This window comes from Cupressus sempervirens, chromosome 4, assembly GCF_028749045.1.
Source record: "Cupressus sempervirens isolate cs-2001-9-10 chromosome 4, ASM2874904v1, whole genome shotgun sequence".
NCBI lineage: Eukaryota > Viridiplantae > Streptophyta > Pinopsida > Cupressales > Cupressaceae > Cupressus > Cupressus sempervirens.
The window spans coordinates 764,989,011-765,012,105 of NC_143121.1; the positions used below are offsets into that span (position 1 = coordinate 764,989,011).

A 23,095-nucleotide genomic window follows, 5' to 3' on the forward strand; every position below is an offset into this window, starting at 1 on the left:
GGTGTCTGATGCAGGAGCATCTAGAGGTATAAGGGCAATCCTGTGTCAACCAAAAAATGTACTTAGATTTAGATTTAGTTTTTGTTTCATGTGTTTTCATTTCTGGATACCCATTTGGGTCAAATAAAGGTTCCAACTCTCACAGTTCCACTATTAGTGTTATAGGATAGAGTATTTGAACACCTTGGGATACGTGTAAATGCCAAAAAATAGGAGTATGAAATCGAGCTATTATTTTGGTGAACTAGAAGGTGTAAATTGGTCAGAAGATTGTAATTGTAATTTAGAGCATTCCAAAAAAAGAATCAAGTCGAAAGACACCATGGTTTGAAAGTTATTGCAATTTTTTAGTTTCTAGAGACCTCCTAAGAATGCTTCAAAGATAGGTTAGGGGCATTAAATGACCTCGAATAGGGTCAAAAAATGGGGGATGAGCAAAGCTGATCCATTGGGCTATAAAGCGCTTCGAGAGATTTTCGAAAATGTAAATGGTTCATCAATCGAAGCTACGGATCAAAAGTTATGCCTCCCGAAAGTTCGGTTACCATTTCTGGATTCTTCTAATTTTGTGCCGACTTCTAATGCAACTTCTAGAGCCTTCTATTTGGTCGATGGATGCCAATTAACACTTTCTAGAATGTATTCCTAATCCTTAACCCTCCGGAGTCTATTTAAGAACATTTATGGCATGGTAAAAGGCAGTTCGGAGTGGTGTTTGAGAGGAGGAACTAAAAGGAGAAATTATCTCCAGACTTATACTGTTGTAAGCCCTTAGGGCATGTTTTCTATTTTCTCTATACTAAATGTAATAGCATATTTACACAGTTAATGCAATTTTTCCTTTCCTGTTGTGTCCATTATGTTCTTGGGTCATGTCCCCATCACCTACAATAACCTCTCACTTTTTGGAGATCTTATTTTGTTTTGATTTTGCTACCCCATCTCGAGTGATGTTGAAACTTGTAGTATTGGCCAATACAAAGTTGTTAACTATCGAATCTCCCTCACCATTCATCATGGGATTGAATTGTCTATTATGTTAGCACTAGTTGCCCGAGTAAACCCTAGCCCAAAGTATGTCTCATCTTGTTGAGTGATCGAACATTCTCAGGCACACCGAACTGAAATGTCTCTAAGAGTCACTAAATGCCATAGGGCAGTGATCTTTGATGGGGCATATCTCAAAGCTCGTATGAGGTATGGATGCGATTTTAGGTGTTATAGGACCGTGTTGTGGAGACCTATAATAACCTCTCTCATATTTTGGAGATCTTATTTTGTTTTGATTTTGTGACCCCATCTCAGGTGATGCTAAAACTTGTAGTGTTCGTCAGTACAAAGTTAATTGTCGAATCTCCTTCACCGTTCGTTGTGGGATCAAACTATCTATTTCATTAACTTCAGGTCACTGGGTAAACCCTAGCCCAAAGCTCATCCCGTCTTGTTAAGTGCTTGAATATTCTCGAGCACACCAAACTAAATCGTCCATAAGAGTCACTAACTACCATTGGGAAACAATCTTTGATTAGGCATATCTCAGAGTTCATGCAAGAAATGGATGCTATTACAAGTGTTATAGGACCATGTTTCCAAGACCTACAATAACCTCTCTCTCTTTTTAGAGATCTTATTCTATTTTGATTTTGCAACCCCATCTCGAGTGATGCTGAAACTTGTAGTGTTGGCCAACACAAAGTTGCCTACTGCCGAATCTCCCTCACCATTCATTGTGGGATCAAACTATCTATTCTACTAGCTTCGAGTGGCTGGGTAAACACTAGCCCAAAGCTCGTCCTGTCCCATTGAGCGCTCGAACGTTCTCGAGCACACCGAACCGAAACATCCCTATGGGCCACTAAATACCATAGGACAACGATCTTTGATGGGGCATATCTCGGAGCTCGTGCGAAATATGATGTGATTTAAGCTGCTATAGGACCGTGTTGTGAAAACCTATAATAACCTCTCACTTTTTGGAAATCTTATTCCGTTGTGATTTTGCGACCCCATCTTAGGTGATGCTAAAACTTGTAGTGTTGGCCAATACAAAGTTGTCAACTGCGAAATATCTCTCACCATTCATCGTGGGATTGAACTGTTTGTTCCGCTAGGTCCACGTGGCCAAGTAAACCCTAGCCCCAAGCTCTTCCCATCTCATTGAGTGCTCGAACGTTCTCAGGTATGCCAAACCGAACTGTCCCTTAGAGTCACTAAGTGTCTTAGGGCAACGACCTTTGACAGGGCATATCTCGACGCTTATGTAAGATATGAATGCAATTCTAGGTGTTATAGGACCATGTTGCAAAGACCTACAATAACCTCTCTTACTTTTTGGAGATCTTCTTCCATTTTAATTTTGCAAACTCATCTCGGGTGATGCTGAAACTTATAATGTTGGTCAATACAAAGTTGTCAATTATCGAATCTCCCTCACCGTCCGTTGTGGGATCAAACTGTCTGTTCTACTACCTCTGAGTGGCCAAGTAAACCCTAGCCCAAATCTCGTCTCATCCCATTGAGCGCTCGAACGTTCTCGAGAAAACCAAACTGAAACGTCCCTAAGAGTCACTAAATGTCATAGGGCAATGATCTTTGATAGGGCATATCTTGAAACTCATACGAAGTATGGATGTGATTCTAGGTGCTATAAAACTATGTTTCAAAGACCTAAAATTGCCTGTCTCACTTTTAAGAGATCTTGTTCTGTTTTGATTTTGTGACCCCATCTTAGTTGATGTTGAAACTAGTAGTGTTTGTCAATACAAAGTTGCTAACTGTTGAATCTCCCTCACCATTCATCATTGGATCAAATTGTTTGTTCTGTTAACTTCGAGTGGCTGAGTAAACCCTAGCCCCAAGCTCATCCTGTCTCGTTGAGCACTCAAACATTCTCGAGCAGGGCGAATCGAAATGTCCCTAAAAGTCACTAAATGCCATAGGGTAGCGATCTTTGACGGGGCATATCTCAAAGCTCGTGCGAGGTATGGATGCGATTATGAGTGCTATAGGACCATGTTGTGGAGATTGTCAATAAAATCTCTTGGCTTTTGGAGATCTTATTTTGTTTTGATTTTGTGACATCATCACGGGTGATGTTGAAACTTCTAGTGTTGGTCAGTACAAAGTTATCAACTGTCAAATCTCTCTCACCTTTCATCGTGAGATCAAAATGTCTATTTTGTTAGCTCCGGGGGGTTAGGTAAAAACTAGCCCCAAGCTCCTCCTATCCCATTAAGAGCTCGAACATTCTCAGGCACACCGAATTGAATTGTCCCTAAGAGTCACTAAATGCTATAAGGCAGCGATCTTTGACAAGGCATATCTTGAAGCTCATGCGAAGTATGGATGTGATTCTAGGTGCTATAGGACCATGTTGCGGAGACCTATAATAACTTCTCTTTCATTTTAGAGATCATATTCTATTTTGATTTTGCGACCCCATCTCGAATGATGTTGAAACTTGTAATGTTGGCCAGTACAAAGTTGTCAACTATCGAATCTCCCTCGCCATTCATCATGGGGTCAAAATATTTTTTTTGTTAGCTCTAAGTGGCTAGGTAAACCCTAGCCCCAAGCTCCTCTCATCTAGTTGAGCGCTCGAACGTTCTCAGGCACACCGAACCGAATCATCCCTAAGAGTCAATAATTGTCATAGGGCAGCAATTTTTTATTGTGGCAACTAAATATGTCATCTCATCCAATAATGGAGACTCATGATAGAAGATAAAGGGGTGATCATACACCTCATTTTAAACATGTTATTTTTTATGGTAATAAGGTAATCCTTGTTTGTAAAGTCAAGGAACTTGAAGTCACCTATAAACCCAAGTTGTCTTAGTGCTAACAATTTTTCCTTTTTTGTTGTTTTTGTTAATAAGTTGACTCAATAAGTGTTTTGAAAGTCATTACACCTTATATAGGTCTTATGTGTTACCAAAAACCACTTGGTTAAGTTCTAGAAAGAGTTAGTGCAAAAATTGCATTTTGCAATAAATGTTACTGACAACTTTTTGGTAATTTTAGCAACTTTTTGAAAAACCTTGAAATTACTCTTGTAGCCAATCAAACCAACTGGTAATCGGTTGGAATAGATGTCAAATGATGAAAATACCCTCTATAAATTTAGAGGCATAAGGTGTTGGTGATTATTAAGTTTTTTTTTATGGCAATGAATCACTACTAATGTTAAATTTGTATATAGGATCATTGAGTTATTGTCAAATATCATTACTTCTTGTTTGGAATAGCAAACTCATACTTTGTCAAAATAAAACACCACTTTAGCTGCATGTTATCACTGAATGGAGTTAGTGGAAGATGTTAAGGATCTTCTTGATTCTTTTAATACCCATTTCATGAGTTTGAAACATAATCACTTCCCTTTGTGAAGAGTTGTTTGAAAATCAACAAATTACATGTTGCAAAGAAAATACAATCATAGGATGTTGAACGATTGTTTTCACTCATAAGATGTTGAAGAATCTCTTGGAATGATAGAGTAGATGACAGACTGAAATTTGTGAGAGAGTTATTAGGTGTTCCTTAAATTGTCTAAAATGTTAATTTGAAGCAAGAAGTTGATTATGATCCATTTTTCAAATTTGTTCATTTTTTCCTTATTGCTTTCAAAGTCTTGAATAGGGAAAGTGATCAAGTAGTTTTGTGAAGTTGGGTAAAAGTTTGTTCAATGTTGTAAGCAAGTTGGAAAGAGTCTTTGAAGACACTTAGGAAGGTGAGAAAGGTAGTTTGCCTTAAAAGTGTTCTTGTTGGGAATCCACTAACTTTTGATGTGAGCACTTGGCATCATTTTGGATGCAATTTACATTAAAATGACATACATGAAATGTACTTAAAACGTAACCAAAAGAAACAAAGATATATATTGTGATAACCAATAATGTCATACATGAACAAACATATAATATATTACGATAATCAATAATGTCATACATGAACGAACATATAATATATTATGATAACCAATAATGTCATACATTAACAAACATATAATATATTATAATAACCAATAATGTCATACATGAACAAACATATCATATATTAACCAATAATGTCATAAGTCTAATAATGTCATACATCAAATATATGGCATACATCAAATATAAAACATCATATATATATATAGAATATGTCCACTAACATAAAATCCAACATATATGTTAACTATTGTCTATACATGTGTGTCTATCAACTATATCTTCTTCTCACAAGGGGAAGTAAACAAATCCCTAGAGCTCTTTGGTCATTGTGTGAAAGGAGATAATGGGGATGAAGGAGTCTTCCTCACACGCTCACTTGTCCTCTTGTTTAAGTTTTTCTCTAACTTGAGCTGATACAAACAAAGTAGATATGAATCAATAATCATTATACATTAAAATAAAATATATGTACACACAAAATTAATTATTTTTTTACCGTCATCAAATAATCACTCTATACATCCACTTTAAAGGCGCGTAGACGATCGGGTGTAATAAGGCCCTACAACAATTCAATAAATATAATCACTTATAAATAACATTAGAAATTTTGACACTAACTATTATAAACAACTAAAACCAAGAAAATTGTTTCATACCTTAGTCAATGGCTCTGAACTAGCCATCGCTGTAGCAACTCCACGATCGATGCACTGGTGAAGACTGGAAGTCATCTCAAACGTCAACAGCTGCATGTCATATAATACAATTTACATATAATATGAAACATGAAACAAATATAATCAAATGAAAACAAATGTACCTCTACGAAGCTCATACCATGCCTAGGCTCAAAGTCCCTTATGAATGTCGATGGTCCAGTAGAGAACTAATGCACATGCATAAAAAAAATTTGTCAATCCTTTATATGATTACTTAATAAATATATGTATTAATTTAAATGATTAAATCAATATATACCTCTCAACTTGTCGACGGGATGAAAAATGGGGTCGAAGAATCTATACTAGGGTCAACAACATTCTTACCCTAAATTTTAAACAATGTCAATACATGCTAATTAATTAATCATTCACTATACATATGAAATGTGATCAAATTAGTTTATTATAATTGTAATTTACCTGTGTCAATGTCAAATGTCACTCAGGAACTCATCAGTGACTAGCTCATCATCCATAATGTCTTCAACATGACTATCAAATGTGCATAAGGATCCACATGATGTGCACATGTGACAGAAGGCTCCTTCTCAACTAATGAACTAGTGTAATCAATGAGGGTCTACGTCGAAGCACTGATAGTCCCTAGAGTGTTGGTCTCTACATGTTCCTTCACAACTAAAGGAATAATCACATGCTCGCCCTGTGCCTTGACAACAAGTGTCCTAACTACATTAGAGTCACGACATGCCCCCGGCCTCTCAAATAATGACCCCCCACCTCTACCATAAGATTCTAATATATCAAAATAATTAAAGATCTCCCCAAGGACAAATTCACAATACAATTTCTTTAAGAAATACATTGGAACCTTGTAACTATTGCAAGGAAGGGCATCAAAGATCATCCACCCTCTATCCCAAAAGTTATTCCTAATACCATCACATATGCACCAATGAATAGGGAACCTTTTTAGTTGTATGTTTAATAGTGACTTGTTCTCTAAATTTTTTAAACAATGCAAAAATGCTACCTTTTGCTATTTCTTTTTTTAAAAATCTTGATATGATAATTTGTTTACATAATATCTTCATTGTTCATCCCTCTTAACACACCAAATATCCAACTAACCACTAACAATAACTACATGGGTCATAATGGATTCAAGGGAGGATGCCAATTGTGCTCTCATCAGATTGGTTCGTCCACAAGCTTTCAATCTACCAATGAGTGTTTCTAATTCATTTTTCCCTCTTTTTATTTCATTTATTATGTTGTCTTGGGTGTTAGGAGGTCTTCCAATCAGTGGAGGTTGCGAAATTTCTTGTTTTTCTTGTGAAGGGTTTTAATTTTCATCTTGTGGAGGGTTTTCATTTTGATTTTGTTGATCCGACTGGGCATTTGGCAGTTCATTGTTCACATTTTTTGATAAGAAACCAATTGCAATCTAAATAAATAAACAGTTTTAAAGCAAAACTGAAAAGACCTACAAAACAATGCAAAAGCAAGAGTAAAAAAACATATTATGTGATCCCGATCTTGATCTTCAGCAACAAGGAGGCATTTTGAGGAGGCGAGTGACAAAATTCTTCAACTTTTGCAACCCGTGTGCGCACTGTTGAGGAGAAAGAATGTGAAAACAAAAAACAATGAGATGGGTCGTAGGTTTGCAACCCATATATAAAAATGTATGATTTCACAAAGTGCATACGTGCTATAGGGTGTACTTAGGCTTGTGGAGCCCAAACCAAAGCACGTACGCACTTTGTGAATTTAAAAAAATACTTTTGTCATGTTTTTGGCACCACAACTTGGTGCACTTACCCATTGATGAGGTGACATCATTAGATTATATTATTATAATTTATTGGTGCCATTTCATTTTTATATTTATGTGTTCGTATGTAAGTGTTTATTATAATGATATGATAAAAATTAATAAACAATCTCTTAAGGTATGTTTTATATTTTAATTAGATTATTTTATGTTTTTCCTATATTATTTCCTTAATAGCTCATGCGGGTCTCATAATGTAACCTGTGGATAAGTCATAGTATTCCTTCCAAAAAAGTCTAAGGTCATACCTGTTGATCCTAATGACTGAACCAGACGAACATCCCATTCCGATGGTCCCGTTTAGCAATGCTTCCCCTCTCTTCAATCTTCTCCTACAATCACCCATGTAAAACATTCTCACCAAAATATTAATTCCATAGTAATTCAAAATAAAATATATTAATCATTAATTCAAATCAAACAACTGCTAATCATCTAATAACAGTTATAGGTTACCAATTATTTCATCAATAGTTAATACAACATATATAAATAACTAACTCATTTCACATGATCATGAAAAGAATAATTCATCAACAGCTAGTATAATATATATAAATAACTCATTTCACATGATTATGAAAGAAATAATTCGTTAAACCAACAATTATGATCAACTTAAAAATTAGGACAAAATTTGGGATGTAACATAACCTCCTCAGATTTTTCATCATCCTCAATGAACATAACAACAAAACTTAAAACAATACTTAATCAATTTATACATGAAAAAAAGAAATGTTCACTTACCAATTCCAAAGAAAAGATGAGGGTATTTTTAGGAAATTGCATGATAATCCTCCCAAGTGGCATTATCCTCTACATATTGGTCCCTCTGGACCTTGCATTGAGTCACCTCCCGATTTCGTAAGCATAGCTTATGCACCTCGAGTATTCTGAGTGGTCCTACCTCTACCACCCCTGATTCTCATACTTGTAATAATTTTCAATCAATTATATATCATGGTAGGTGATGTACTTTTTAAGATATGACACATGGAAAACGTCATGCATCCTGGCAAGGACTGGTGGTAAAGCAATTATGTAAGCTACTGGATTTACAACTTCCACTATCTCAAAGGGTCCCGCATACCTCGGGGCTAATTTAGCATTCTTACCAAACTTTATCGTACTCTTCTGAGGTTTAAATCTTAATAATAGCTTTTCCCCTATTGAAAATTCTCTAGGTGTTCTTCTAGCATCAACATAACTTTTTTGTCTATTATTAGCTTCCTTTAATCTTTGATGAATCTAAGTTATCTATCCTTCCATTTCTTTAAGCATTTTAGGTCCAACAATGATTCTTTCTTCTAACTGATTCCAACTCACAGGAGTTCTACATTTACGGTCATACAAGGCTACAAAGGGAGTCATTTTAATGGTAGACTAATAAGAGTTGTTATATTCAAATTCTACCAAGAGTAAGTATGTTTCCCATTGGTATTGTTGATCCATACAATATACTTCAGAAGATCTTCTAATACTTGATTCACTTTTTTTGTTTGACCATCTGTCTCAGGATGATAAACTGAACTAATGTTTTATTTTAGTGCCCAAATCTGAAAATAATGTTTGCTAGAATCTAGAAGTTATCCTAGCATCCCTATCTGAAATAATTTTATCTAGAATTCCATGCAATCTGAAAATTTCTTTTATGAATTTATGAGCAATCTCTAGTGCTTCATCTATTAAATTCTCTGGTATAAAATGAGCATCCTTTGTCAATCTATCAACTACGACCAAAATGGTATTGTGTCGAATTCGTGTCATAGGTCATCCTTGTACAAAGTCCATGAAAATTATCGATCACTTCCATTCAGGTACCTCATTAAAGTGCAAAAGGCCTACTAGGTATTGATGTTCTGCCTTTACTCTCTGGCATTCTAACCAACCTTCGACAAAGTTTGTTATCTCCCTTTTCATCCCTTTTCCAAAAATATAGAGGTTTTATATTAGATAGCATTTTTGTTACTCTTGGTTGTCCTGAATATGGGGCTGAATAGAATTCTCCTAAAATTAATCTTCAGAGTTCAGGGTTGTTGGGTACATAGATCCTATCGTGATATCTTAGTAATCCATCCTCTTCTAAACAAAACTCTAAATATTTGGAATCTTGCGGATCACTGATAAGAGCTAGGATAATTTATGCATAAAACTCATCATGTTCTAAGTGTTGTAAAATTTGGTCCCTTAACCTGAAGTTTATAGCAGCCATAGCAGAGATATGCCTTCTCTTGCTTAGAGCATCTGCCACTTTGTTTTCCTTGCCTTTAATACAACTTATGTCGAACTCGTAGTCTGCTAAAAATTCTAGCCACCTTCTTTGTCTAGTATTTAGACTTGGTTGGGTGAAAATATATTTCAAACCGTGATGATCGACTCTAAGTTCAACAGGTTTTCTGATTAAGTAATGTCTCCACATTTGCAAGGCATGCACAATAGTTGTTAATTCAAAATCATGGGGTGCGTAATTTTGTTCATAGTTTTTCAGTTTCCTATATTCATAAGCAATAACCTATTCATCATGCATTAACACACTTCCTAATCCTTCTCTAGATGCATCTATTATAACTACGAACTGCTTTTGTGAATCAGGTAACCTTTAATATGGGTGTTGTAGTTAGTTTTTCTTTCAAATACTTAAAGGTTGATTGACATTTTTCTTTCCAGATGAATTTCTTTCCTTTCCTCTAAAGCGATGTGATCAGATAAGCTATCCTTGAGAAATTTCTGACAAATTTTCTATAAAATCTTGTTAATCCCATAAAGCTTCTAACTTCTGATACATTTCTAGGTATAGGTCATTCCTTAATTGCTTTTATTTTTTATGGATCTACGACTATGACCTGAGCTAATATAATGTGCCCTAAATACTGAATTTCCTTTTAATAAAAGGCACACTTTGATAATTTTTCATACAATTTATGTTCTCTTAATCTTTGCAAAACTATTTCTAAATGCCTTTGATGTTCTTCCTCGTTCTTGGAATAGATTAGAATATCATCTATAAAGACCAACACAAACTTATCCAAGTAGTCTTGAAATATGTTGTTCATTAAGTTCATAAAAGTTGTTGGGGCATTGGTTAACCCGAATGGCAATAATGTAAACTCGTAATGTCCATACCTAGTTTTGAATGCAATTTTGTGTATATCTTTGTCCTTTATACGAAGTTGACGGTAACCTAACCTCAAATCAATTTTTGAAAACACGATTGTATCCTTCATTTGGTCAAAGAGATCATCTATTCTAGGAAGTGGGTACCGATTTTTGATGGTAACATTATTGAGCATTCTGTAATCTATGCATAATCTCATGGTTTCATCCTTTTTCCTAACAAACAACACTAGGGCTCCCCATGGTGAGACACTGGGTCAAATCAATTTCTTATCAAACATGTCTTGTAGTTGGATCTGTAGCTCCATTAATTTTATGGTAGTCATCCTATATGGTGCCCGAGATATAGGTTCAGCTCCCGGTGTCAAATCTATGGTGAAATCAAAGGCTCGGGAAGGGGGCAGTCTAGGAAGTTCTTCAGGAAACACATCTTGATAATTCTTTAAATAGGGATATTTTTCCTTGAAAGATTCCTTTAACTTTTCTCTGATTTACCCATCCTCATAAATATAGTCATCTCCATAAGTAGTGGTTTTCGATTCTCTCGTGTCCTCAATCCTGACTGAAAAAATCTCACAGCCCTTTCTTCCATATCTCTTAAGTTGCATTGCAAAAATCTATTTTGATTTAATTTCATGTTTAACCCATGTAATGCTTGTTGGTCTACCTTGATCATCTACACAATTTACAGTTTTGGCAAGACAATCCACCTTGGCCTTATGTTCACTAAGCCAATTGATTCGTATGATAATATGTCCTAAGACCCAAGAGGTGCTACATATAAGTTCAATACTGTTAAAAATTTTGGAAAGTCAACCTGAGCTTCAAACAAGCACTGCTCTACCTTAGCCCTTGACTGGTTTGCATATTCAACTGTCCATGGTTTTGCCATAAAGCTAGATCTTATTGGAAACCTACTTAACAATCTAGGTGATATAAAACATTCAGAAGCTCCAGTATCAATTAAAATGGAGACAAGGTTTACGTAGATCTTACTCGAAGTTTCAATAGGGTCTATCTGTTGTTCAGCTTATCTATTATCCAAGGCTGCATGAATCCTCTGTTGAAAAACTTCTTGTTGTGGAAGAGGTGGTCGTTGTGGCTATTGACGTTAGGTTTGCTGGAGCATTTAATAGCAAAATGATCTCTTCCACAAGTGAAGCACCCATAAAGTGGTCCCTTCCTCTCATTATTCTTATTATTCTTATTTGCATTGAAATTACTTTTAACATCCTTAACCTCATTTCCCTTTGACTCTGGTTTGTTGTACTTGAAGTCCTTAAATTCTCTTTTCTGGGGTCCAAAATCAGCACCCTCTAAATTCCAGGTTGCTTTTCTCTTATTGTCTCGGATGGAATCATCCTTATTGATTTTGTGCTTTTGTCGAACAACCTTCTCTAGAGCTTCCTCCATGGTTCGAGGAGTGAGAAAATCAACTGCTCCACCTATTTTGTTGTTCAAACCCATAATGAATTTTCTTATTTTCAAATTGGTATCCTATTGATACGGTGGTACACACTTAAACAGTCGAGTGAATGTCTCCCAGTACTTATGTACTGACATATCAACTTGCTTCAAATTTTGAAAGTCTAGAAGTTTTTTATTATAAAAGGTTTGGGGCAGCCAGTGGTTCCTAAAAATGGTTACAAGCTTCTCCCAAGTGATCTCAGTAGTTTTTATGTTTTGCTCAACTTTGGCGTTTCCCCACCAAGTTGCAGCTTCTCCAGTAAAATGATATATTCCCCAAACTGCTTTTGAATTTTCAGAGAAATTTCTAATTTCAAAATATTGCTCCATTTCAATTAACCAAGCTTCTACTTCCTCCCCGGACTCAAAACCAGAAAACTTGGATGGTTTGATTTTCTTTTATATCTACTAACAAATCAGCCACTATTTCTTGTATCTTTTGTTTTTTTGATTGTTTGGGTGATGAGGTTTTCTTGTTATGCCGAAGACTTTTGTCTCTACTCTAAGAGGAGGTGATGATTGAGTTTCCTCATGATTCTGCCCCATTTGGGCTATCATTGTATTCATTCTTCTTTCCATGTTTTCCAACTTTAGCTGTGTTTCTTGCAAGATTTGAAGCAACAAGTGATTAGAAGATTGAGTGTTTTAACGAATTATGCCTTGATCTGCAACATCCTCGTTGTTGCTTATTTTGTTTGTTTTATTGGTTTCACCTGTTAATTTTACAAATTTGTGTCAACTTATTGAATTCATAAATGTTTAGGAATTTCCACAAAATGAAGAGCTTGTGGTACAGGGTACACTATTAGATACTTTATATAGCTGATCAATTATAAAGAATTAAGTTGAAATGAAAGTGTGAATATTTGAATAAGTTAAATATAAAATAAAATGGAAAATTAAGGACGCTTTGCATGTCGATGGGAAAATTTACTATTTGTTTCATGACTAAAAGCAAAGCGAGAATGTGGAAAGAACAATGTGATGTCAACACAATATGATATTAAAGTAGATGAGTTGATTGTTGAGCAAACCTAACATTAAGCTTTGTTTATGGAATCCCATGTTCTAGAATATTCTAGTTAGTTTCTCCTGATACAACCCTTCAATAAACTCTCAGAACAAAAGACTTCAAGGACTAATGATAAGCAACAGTACACAATCCTTCAAGATTATTGAAGATCCTTGATATGTTGAGAGACTTTAGTAAAAACATGAGAGAAATTGGCAAAACCATAAGATCGTGTCAACACACAAGCCTATGAATCAATGGCAGATTATGAAGGAACCTAGATCTTCTTTTGGCATTAGATCCCAAAAAAAAATTAAATTTTGTCCAAAAAGATCATGAAGGGCATTAGATCTAAACCAAAAAATAAACATTCCCACATATTTGAAACTTTATTACTTCCAAAGTTGAATAAAAGTACAAAGTTATATGACATTTCAAGTTGATTTATCAACATAAGTGAACTTAAGTTTCAAAAAAAAATTATGTAATTATATTTCATTTGGAAATCAAATGAGATTGAATCCCATTACAAAGCTGATACATTATGATAAGATACATGAAGAGAGAAATCTAGCCCTAATGTTCTGATTCATCATCTCCACTAGAACCCTGATACCATATCATAAGCAACACCATCAAAAGCACAATGGCCACACCCACTGGTGATCCTCCCACCCTATGGAATAGGATGGATCATTGGCAAAGAGGAAAGAAGACAAAGAAGTGAAACCAGAAGGATAAGAAAGCCATCTAATAAGTACAACAAGAGCCACTGTAGACAACATCATGAGAATCTCTAGATCTATCATCATGGATTCCAATTATTTGAAGAGAGTGGTGTAAATGGGCACTACCAAAACCATTCTTGCCATAACTGCTCACTATCAGATACTTTGTTAGTCTTCTCGTCAAATCCATGATTCACTCATCACTATAGACTCCCAGGCAATAGTGTTGGTAGAGAAATCAAAGATTGTAGAAGATAAACTCACAAATGTTCTAGAGAAATATAATGCCATTTTTGAGCAATCTCATCACATAACCGATACAAAATCCAAGGTGCAAGAACAACAATTGTAAGAAAGCAATGGATTCTAGCATGGTCGATCTTTAAAAATCCTACGCAAAATTAGGTGAAGGAATAGGGTCTCTTAAACAATTAACACAACAAACTTGAATTCTCCAAATTAAAGTAGATGACATCAACAACGTACTGACCCTTTCATTAGATCAATAGAAACAAACAGAAAGAAGGGATATACAAGGAATTTCAAGGGGTCCAAATGGGCAATTGAAAAAGGGTGTAAACAAATGTAACCGATAACAAACCTGATGATGATGCCTTCTCACAGACTGAAACTTCAACTAAAGTTGCTTCACCCAATCACAAGCTAAATTGTTGCTACATTTTATGAAAACCCTTTTTCTCCTCGTTGAAAGGATACTCTTTCTTTTTTCCTACTCCAAGTTTGAGATAAGGAGGATAGAGAAATCAGGACAAGTGATTTGAACCTTTTTAGGTCCCAACTGCAAACAAATAATTTGTGCTCAAAACCCACGAGCAAACTGCAACATTAAAATGGTTTGCAATGATTTTAAAAGAGTCTAAAATCACACTTACATCTACAGAAGAACCCACACACTCTGTAATAAGAAGCTTTTCACTCACAAACTCACTCGGAAACAAGACACAATCACCAAAAACTCAATGCAAATTGTTAAAAAAAACAAACATCAATTCTAAGTAAAGCATATGAGCGTGAACCTGACTAGTTATACAATATGCAAAATTTGGATAGGAATAGGAATGGTCCATTCCAATACCTAATATTTTTTGGCATAGACCTACTCAAATTGAGGGGAAATTTGGAATATGTCTTCTAATTTGCAATTCTGATTTGGACAACCAAACAAAGAATACAAGACATTCTAATTTTCTCTTCTTAATCCTGTTGTATTATGTCAACCAAATGGGCCCTTAGTCATTTTCCAAAGGCATAGGTTTCAAGAAAAGTTATCTTTTATTTTTGTAAAAGTGAGTAATGTCACTTAATTGTAACTAAAGTTAGGTTATGGGTTCAATGCTTGTAAAAGTTAGGTAAATACTAACTCATTTGTTTCACGAAATAGAATCGGAATTGGGTTTGAAAAAACCCGATATTGTCAAAATGGACGTTTGGGTCAAAATTGTGAAAATGGAATTAGATTGCAATCTTCTAACTTTGACCCAAAATGAGGATACCAATCTTCCATCAAAATAGCATGAATTGGGAATTGAATCCAAGGTTTGACATTTTGGGAATTACAAAAAAATTGAAATGAACAATTTTTGGCATATGTTGAATTTTTAACCTAAAAAAAACTCAATAATACTGGTTACTTTCAAGCGTAGTTCTTGATCACCTTTGTTATCAACCTTATTTACCAAAGAAGGTTGTGAGGGTGTGTGGTGCATTCGTCCTAAGTGGCTTTCTCTTAATCTTTAAAGTTTTAGATTCTTTATTCGAAAAATCTCTTAAAAATTATATTATACGAGGGAGCTGCCCCTCTAAACGCAGATGAAGGCCGCATACCAAGGGCCTCTCCAACTGTTGTGAATAGTTTGCCACACACTCCATTGGACAAATTCTACTGTGACAAATCTGTTTACCAACAAGAATTAAATTAATTAATCCAACCTTGTATGTAGTTGGCACAGACCCAGTTGTATATGACCGGCACAGACCAACCACCATGCCTTCCACCTTCTATGCACTGTTTCACCTAAATATCATTAATGGTGCAATTAACACAAGTCTCTCTGTGATGTTATGTTGTGTTTGATTTTTAATTTTTTTTTTAACTTTTTCCTCATTTAAACCAAAATGAGGAAATTAAATATAGTATTTAGTTACCAGTAAAACATCACTTAAAATAGAGTAGTACTGCAATTAAGTTTCTAACGAAGGCTGTCGTCTAAGAAATTGAAACCGAACACAGCATATCAATGAAAGCAAAGTATAGCACTGAAAATAGAGTAGATATGTTGAATTCAATATTTTTATTAATTCTAATCACTCATATTTACATCAAGTTTGTATTTACATTAATGAAAAACAGAAGTTTTCTTTTATGCAGAATAGATTAACAACATAATAGTAAGGGTCAAATTGAAGAGACGGCGAGGGAATTAAGAATTTGAAATAAAGCAACGAATGTCATTTAGCATGGATGTCCTTCAATGACTCCAACCATCAACTTGAGATGCTGAGGATTAACTCGATAGAAAATTATTTCTAGCTCAATAGGGGGCCCATCTTCTCAGTTAAAAGAGTCTCAGACTCTCTAGTGTACTATAAGAGAGACGAAATCTATGCCGTCGTTTGTTTATGACTTGACAAAAGGAACATTATATTGTACTATCAGAAGAGTGACATAATTTTTCCAAAGCCATCCCTAGTCTTAGTCGGATGAAATCTGTTGTGCAAGCTTGGTTTGGCACTAGGGTAATTCTGCGAGTGTTGCGCATTGAGTTTTGGACAAATTTTAAAACATAGTTTTCCACTAATGGAATTCGTTGAAGCCAAGGAGAACGAATGGAGCATTGCTGGCATAGTATTTTGACTTAAACAAGCAAAGCATTTCTATAAAATCTGTAGCAGGGCCAAAGAATGTTGTAACAGGGTCAAAGAATGTGAAATGCGGCAAATTTATTATTATAACAAGTGAATATATACAACCTAAAAACTGTTCAGGGAGTTAAAAAAAATTATATTAATCGTTACATAATCAAACTGCCAGAAAACTACTTCTTAAATAAATTAAACTAAAGATATCCCAAAGGATTAGTTAGCAAAATCATTTTTAACATAATCTATTTTATTAGCCGATAGGCTTCTCCTATGGAGCAACGCTCTAAAATAAATGCATTTTTTTGTCTCACGCACGGTCATCTATCTCACGCAACAAATTAGAATGTATTTGTTTATTGCATTCCCTACCATTTACAAATAGTTGTTTAAGACTGAGTCCGCTAATGACTCGGTCTTACGAACGTCGAATAAGATTCTCCCACATCATGTGCAATTCTCCACCATCTGTGCCTTATTTAGCTCCTCGACAGACCCAATCTTAGCTATAGTAACTCATGATACACGCTTACCCTCTAACATCTGAAATGTTTATTTTAGAAGAGTCGTGTTTGAACGAGTCACAAGTTCTACAGTCGGCTTAGAGTCCAGTATGAAATTTTCCATTGACCAAATCACAAGACCATTATACACGTTACATGTTGTTGAATTTTTCCATTTCAAAACGTGTCCACCTGGCTACAAACCCCTCTCCCGCGTTACATTTGACATTTTCATTTATGCCTCTTTTTGGCAACGTGCGTTGTCTAGGAACTATAAATATCCTTCGCCTCTTCCTTATTCTCCTCACAAACGTTTTGCATATCATTTGCGGCTTCTGGAAAATTTGTGATCAGCGAAATACCATCTCTGTTAAAATGGCAGGAACAGCAGCGAATTTGAGACTGATGGGAATTTTAGTTGTAAAAAAGCTAGGAATGGTTTTTTCCTTTTGTAAGTTTGATTGATCATGATGCGTCTTAAGAAGGGTGATCGGAAGGAAGGCAGGCCTCATGGCACCATCAATGCAAGAGCTTCCATTCCTGCACACCTTTGTTTAAGCTAATTTGAGTTTTACTTTCAAACTGCAGTTTGGAAATGATACCTGCCAGAGAAATTTCCAGGGCTTTACCAATTAGTCCATTTTCATTTTTATAAAAATACAAGACTAAAAGACGAGTCTTTGGTGAAGAATTTTGTCAAACAATATGTTTGCTTTCTAAACTTCTGATAATATGAAAAATAGTTACGTAACAACAACTGAAACGAATCTACAATCTGGTGTTTTGGTCGGATATCTATTCAAGCATCTAGGATACGTGCCCAACAATGTTAGCAGGGGCTATGAATCAGAGCAAACTACCTTGGTGAATTTGATAGCTTTAAATGACTAGAAAGCATCATCTAAACGTGCAAGTTGAATAATGCTTTCATTTCATGGGACTGCAACTCATCATGTCTATCAATTTTTTGTCGATTTTTTTTGGCAAAGTGAGGACATCTAAAATTCATGCCCTAACTAGTGTGTTTCGGGTTATGCAAGTGAAGTTTGCTGATGATGGCTTTACAACTGCCTACTGTATCTGCAAAAAAACCTTAATGTTTTTTAACATGTGGACACACGTTGAGAATATAGGTTGTTAAAGATTGCAAAATCGGTCTTTATATTGCCACATTAAGGTTTTGAAACGTGACATGTTGAGCATATATGCTGTTAAAGATTGTGAAGTTATTTTTATAGAAAATTGTGGCGTTTGCCTTGAATTCTCAAGGGCTCTTTCAATAGTTTGTTCAGCGTAATCTTAATTCTTCACATCTGTTTAACAACATATATTTGTAGACTTCTTCTAGCTACTATATGCTTCCACATTTTGTTATCATGTTCACTTGGGAAATTACAACAAATGACAAAATCCACCCAAATTTTCTTTGAAGGAACTTCTCTACGTTCACTCTGAGACCATGTTTTGGCACCATTCGGCAGTGCATGAGGTTGCAAGGTCCTGGTGTCCCAATTTACAATTATTTTTCTATTTTTTGTGGTGTAAGTGCTTCACTTTCAACAATATCGCCGTTCATCTTTATTTGTCATTAAACAATTTGAGACAATACACAAGTCAAAGTCTCCATACAGTTGCGTACAATATATCCTTAAGATCTCCAGGGCTCAATTAACAAATCCCGTGTCTATATTTTCTTAATGCATTTATGAGAAGGCTGCAATATGAATAGGCATTTTGAGACAATTTAGTCTCTGGAATGATTTATTATCAGAACAGTCCAGACTAGAACATCCAATAACATCTAATAGAAATTTTCTATCATGCAATTTTAGTTAATCTCTTTTCTGCGTTGCAAAGTTTTTGTTTTGGCAAATGCCATGCATTTGTGGTGACTGTCAAACAATGTGTCAAAATTGGTAACACTGGACATTGGATTGCAATGGGTTTCTGGTGACTGAAATAATGGCTTCCTCAAGAAATAGCTTCATCTCTTCATTAGAGATTATACATAACCAATCAAGCCCCTGCCAATGGACCGCCACTCGATCTTTCCCTCGGAGCCTCCACATCACGTGTTGTTAATTAATTCAAGCTCTATTAAAATACGTGTGAATGGAGAAGGTGCTATATTTGACGTCTCCAATGCTTATTCCATCTACTGCAGAACCATCATAAGTAGAGATAGCAGCCTTAGCAACGGATCCAACCACAGACCCAGTTGACTATTGAATTTATTGCCTGCCAGTAATGCTCAGCCAGAGTCTCAAACGAATACGTTTTAACTGTTCAATACGTCTAAAGAGGGATATCTTCCACCAAATCACTGTTCTAGTTAGAATCTGTGGCAGCCCACCATTGCAGCTGACTATTTCTAAACATACAGATGTCTTCACAATTGTAGTCTGCATTCAAATATAAAGGGATGCATGACATGTCAACAATGGATGTCTACAGAGCAACAGTATAAAAAGCCCAACCTTACTATGGATAGAGACACACCATTTTGTTGTTCAGGCTGGATCACAAACTATTCATTGCCTTTTACTAAAGTGTATACATTCTCAGGTTCAATTAATTATACTTGAATTTTTTTTACCAGTAACTTCTACTTTCAGCTTAATATATTCCCTTACCTTCAAAAATTATTTGTTTCAGAATTTAACACTGTCTTCCTGATGTTTGTACTATGGAATATGTATTACACTTATGGAGAGGAGATATGTGTGAGCATTATATTTAAAGAGGCAATTTCTGAAGTAAACATGGACATTTCAGGCCTTGAGCGAAGAAGAAAGGTATGCTGCCCTTATGTGCATCCATTTTTATTAGTTATTGTTTAATACTTTACTGTGTAGGTATTTTTGACTGCATGTTTTACACCATTTATTTTTAATATTTTGTGTTAAAGCTCACTTCCCTGCCCGTTCATTTACTTTTAGAAGTACGCAATTTAAATTTGTTACTCCTATGATGTGCTTTCAGAAAAAATGTGACAAATTCTCTAACATGTAACATTTAAGAAGGTTCAATATTTCCGAGAAACCATCCCCAGCTCAAATATAAAAAATAGTTCCACAGTATATTACCTTCTCCAATTTCCTGACAATCAATGTGCATGTTGGTTCAATACATAGAAAGAGCTTAAGGTGTAATCATTTATGGACTCATTACCAACTTTATAGTTTGTATAGATATCAAAGGATCACTAACTTTGGCACACAAACTTTTACTTACAAACATTGCTTCTATCAAATATCATGCATGTTTCAAATGGAAGTTTACAATTGTATTATTAACTACTATTTAGGTCCACACATACATTTCTTGGTAAACATTTGTATCAAACATTATGCATGCTTCAAATAACCATTTTTAATTTTGTTGTATGCTACTCTTCTACTTCTAAAATACCATTTTTAATTTTACTGTATACTACTTTTCTACTTGATAAATAATATTATATATCATTAGAAAAATTACGTTTAACCCTTTACTATACTATGCAATTTTATACAATGATAATTTTCTAAAATTACGCTATCGGCTTTTCCCTTGAACCTCTCTCAGGTACAAGTACTAGTAGTCTTTCAATTTAAACAAACTTCATTCTACTGTACAAGTTGATGCTAAGCATACCAAACTTCCTCATTGAATAGATTATGCGAGAACTATTAGATACATTATCTACGAATTGGACCCATTGTATCGCATTTCAAAAGGAAATGTTGATGGGTTAGCATATTTTCAATTCAACTTATCATAAATGTTATCGAGGATCAAAATGTTTCATTGTTTGCGAAAGACAATTGTAAGTAAACAATGAGTAGCCCAATTTAAAAATCCAATGCATAGAAAGCAGTCAAGACGAGACTCCACAATAATCCTTTTCTGTTAACTCCGGCTTGTACTAGACCTGCACAAAGACGATTGATCTCAGCATAAATAAATTAAAATTCGACAATGTTAAAGAAGAGGAAATCACCTCACCCTGTACTGCATTTTCAATAAATGTCACAGAGTTTGAAGAGTTTTTCCTTTGTACTTCAGATAGCAACAGATTTCCTGTGGTGCTGACACATTTTAAGCACCCAAACCCCAAATCCTTGCGTAAGTATAAGAGCTCTTTTATGAACAAGTTCATTAAAATGAGTGAAAATAACTAAAAAAATATTATAACAAGAAATATAGCTTGCACATGATATTTTGAGGATGAATCTTCGGCACTGGACCACTCAGATTATTATTAGATATATCCCTACAAACACGCAGCGGAGTAAATAAGGTAACCAAACATTAAAAACAATATCGAAATGGCAGATACAAGTTGAATATAGAGAGAGGGCATACATTAACATCAAGGAAGAGACACTGGCAAAAGATTCTGGTATTCTCCCTGAAAGGCTATTGTTTGTTCAGTCTTCTGTTTTGCAACACATCAATACAATGAAAAACATTAATAGTTGTCACAACGTATGTACTATAATATAAATGATGATTTTTTTATAATACGCACAAGTATATTAAACTCTTCAGCTCAACCAGCGAGCTAGGAATGGAGCCACTGAGTTGATTGTTGGAGAGGTCCAATTTAGTGAGCTTCTTAAGCTGGCCAAATTCATCAAGAAGTGGTCCTGCTACAGAATTATTCTGCAAGAACCTGAAGAATATGCTCAAAATTAAGTGACTCAATCTTAATCATGAAATATAAAATTTATACATCTTTATCGTGCCTTAGGGCCCTTTGGTTTTTCGAAAACAATTGACACAAGGGGCACAAGCACCTAAATATTTAACTATAAAAATGAAATAGAATGCTAAAGTTTCCCTCTTTATTGTGGGGCACTTGTGAAAAATCAAACTATTGCAGTCATTGATTATTAATCTCCTATCACAAATGATTATTAAACTGCTGAAAACAAATTCTCAGCTAATATCGAAAAATAACACAACTGCAACTTCACTTAAAATACGGAAAGAAATGCGCAACACAATCAACACAATATTTTCGGACAAATTGTCCCTGGAAAAACCCCTAAGGGAAAACCAGTTCTACAGATGAGAAATTATATTAAACTTCAACAAATCAAGAGATACAAAATTCCTTGCCTCACACTTGCAGAACTCCGACAACCTCCTAATTTCTCCCGCTGATATTTCTCACTGCTATCCCTGCGCTAACACTGCGCCCTTGCTAACACTGCAAGACTGTTTGCTAACACTGCAAACTTCTTCTCCAAAACGCTTCTTCCTTACTCTCCAAATGCCCCCTAGACCCCTTTCTATACTACACCTGTTGGTAAACCAACGACCGAGATTAAATCTAACCAACGGCTGAGATTAAGACAACTCGACAGCCAATAATAGAATTGGTTGCAAAGTGTCCAAAAGGAATCACTAAAATTAGTAAATAATAACCATTTACTAATTTTTGGCAAGTGGACAAACAGCTGTCCAAACCACCCATAAATACAACCGCTATTCATAGATAAGGACGAACAGCTGTCCAAGCTACCCATAAATAGTGCTGCTATTTCCGGGTCAGAAATAACAGCTGTCCAACTAACAATAATTAACACTCACTCTTAGCGAGGAAGCTGTTCTGCATGACACCCATCTTATCTCTGAAGAAGATAAATTTGGCCTTTCCCAAAGCCTTCGTCAGAATGTCTGCTACCTGCTCATCTGTAGGTATGTATTGTAGTCGAACAACTCCCCTTTGTACACAATCTCTGATGAAGTGATATCTGATATCTATATGTTTAGACCTATCATGAAACACTGGATTTTCATACAACTTGATGCAACTCTAATTGTCACAATGTATCATAGTAGTCTCAACCTTCTGACCAAACAAGGCTACTAACAACTTCCGAAGCCATATAGCTTCACATGTCGCCATGCTAGCTGCTATGTATTCTGCTTCTGCTGAAC

General features: G+C 35.3%; 1 protein-coding gene and 1 long non-coding RNA gene across 2 annotated transcripts in view; both read right to left on the reverse strand.

The window, feature by feature from the left end:
* Nucleotides 1-4,995: 4,995 nt before the first annotated feature.
* The window catches only part of LOC149563621 (uncharacterized), a 46,208-nt gene continuing 28,108 nt past the window's right edge, over nucleotides 4,996-23,095 (reverse strand). The window contains exons 3-6 of the mRNA XM_089826794.1: nucleotides 5,761-5,826; nucleotides 5,597-5,686; nucleotides 5,434-5,499; nucleotides 4,996-5,347 (exon numbers count right to left, since the gene is read on the reverse strand). Of these exons, the coding sequence (XP_089682920.1) occupies nucleotides 5,452-5,499; nucleotides 5,597-5,686; nucleotides 5,761-5,826 (204 nt within the window). The 3' untranslated portion in view covers nucleotides 4,996-5,347; nucleotides 5,434-5,451. The remainder of the gene's footprint in view (nucleotides 5,348-5,433; nucleotides 5,500-5,596; nucleotides 5,687-5,760; nucleotides 5,827-23,095) is intronic.
* Nucleotides 20,798-21,567, reverse strand: LOC149563622 (uncharacterized). Its single transcript, XR_016364103.1, has 3 exons — nucleotides 21,512-21,567; nucleotides 21,152-21,234; nucleotides 20,798-21,077 (listed from the first exon to the last, which is right to left on the reverse strand). It is a non-coding gene; the product is annotated as an uncharacterized LOC149563622 (long non-coding RNA).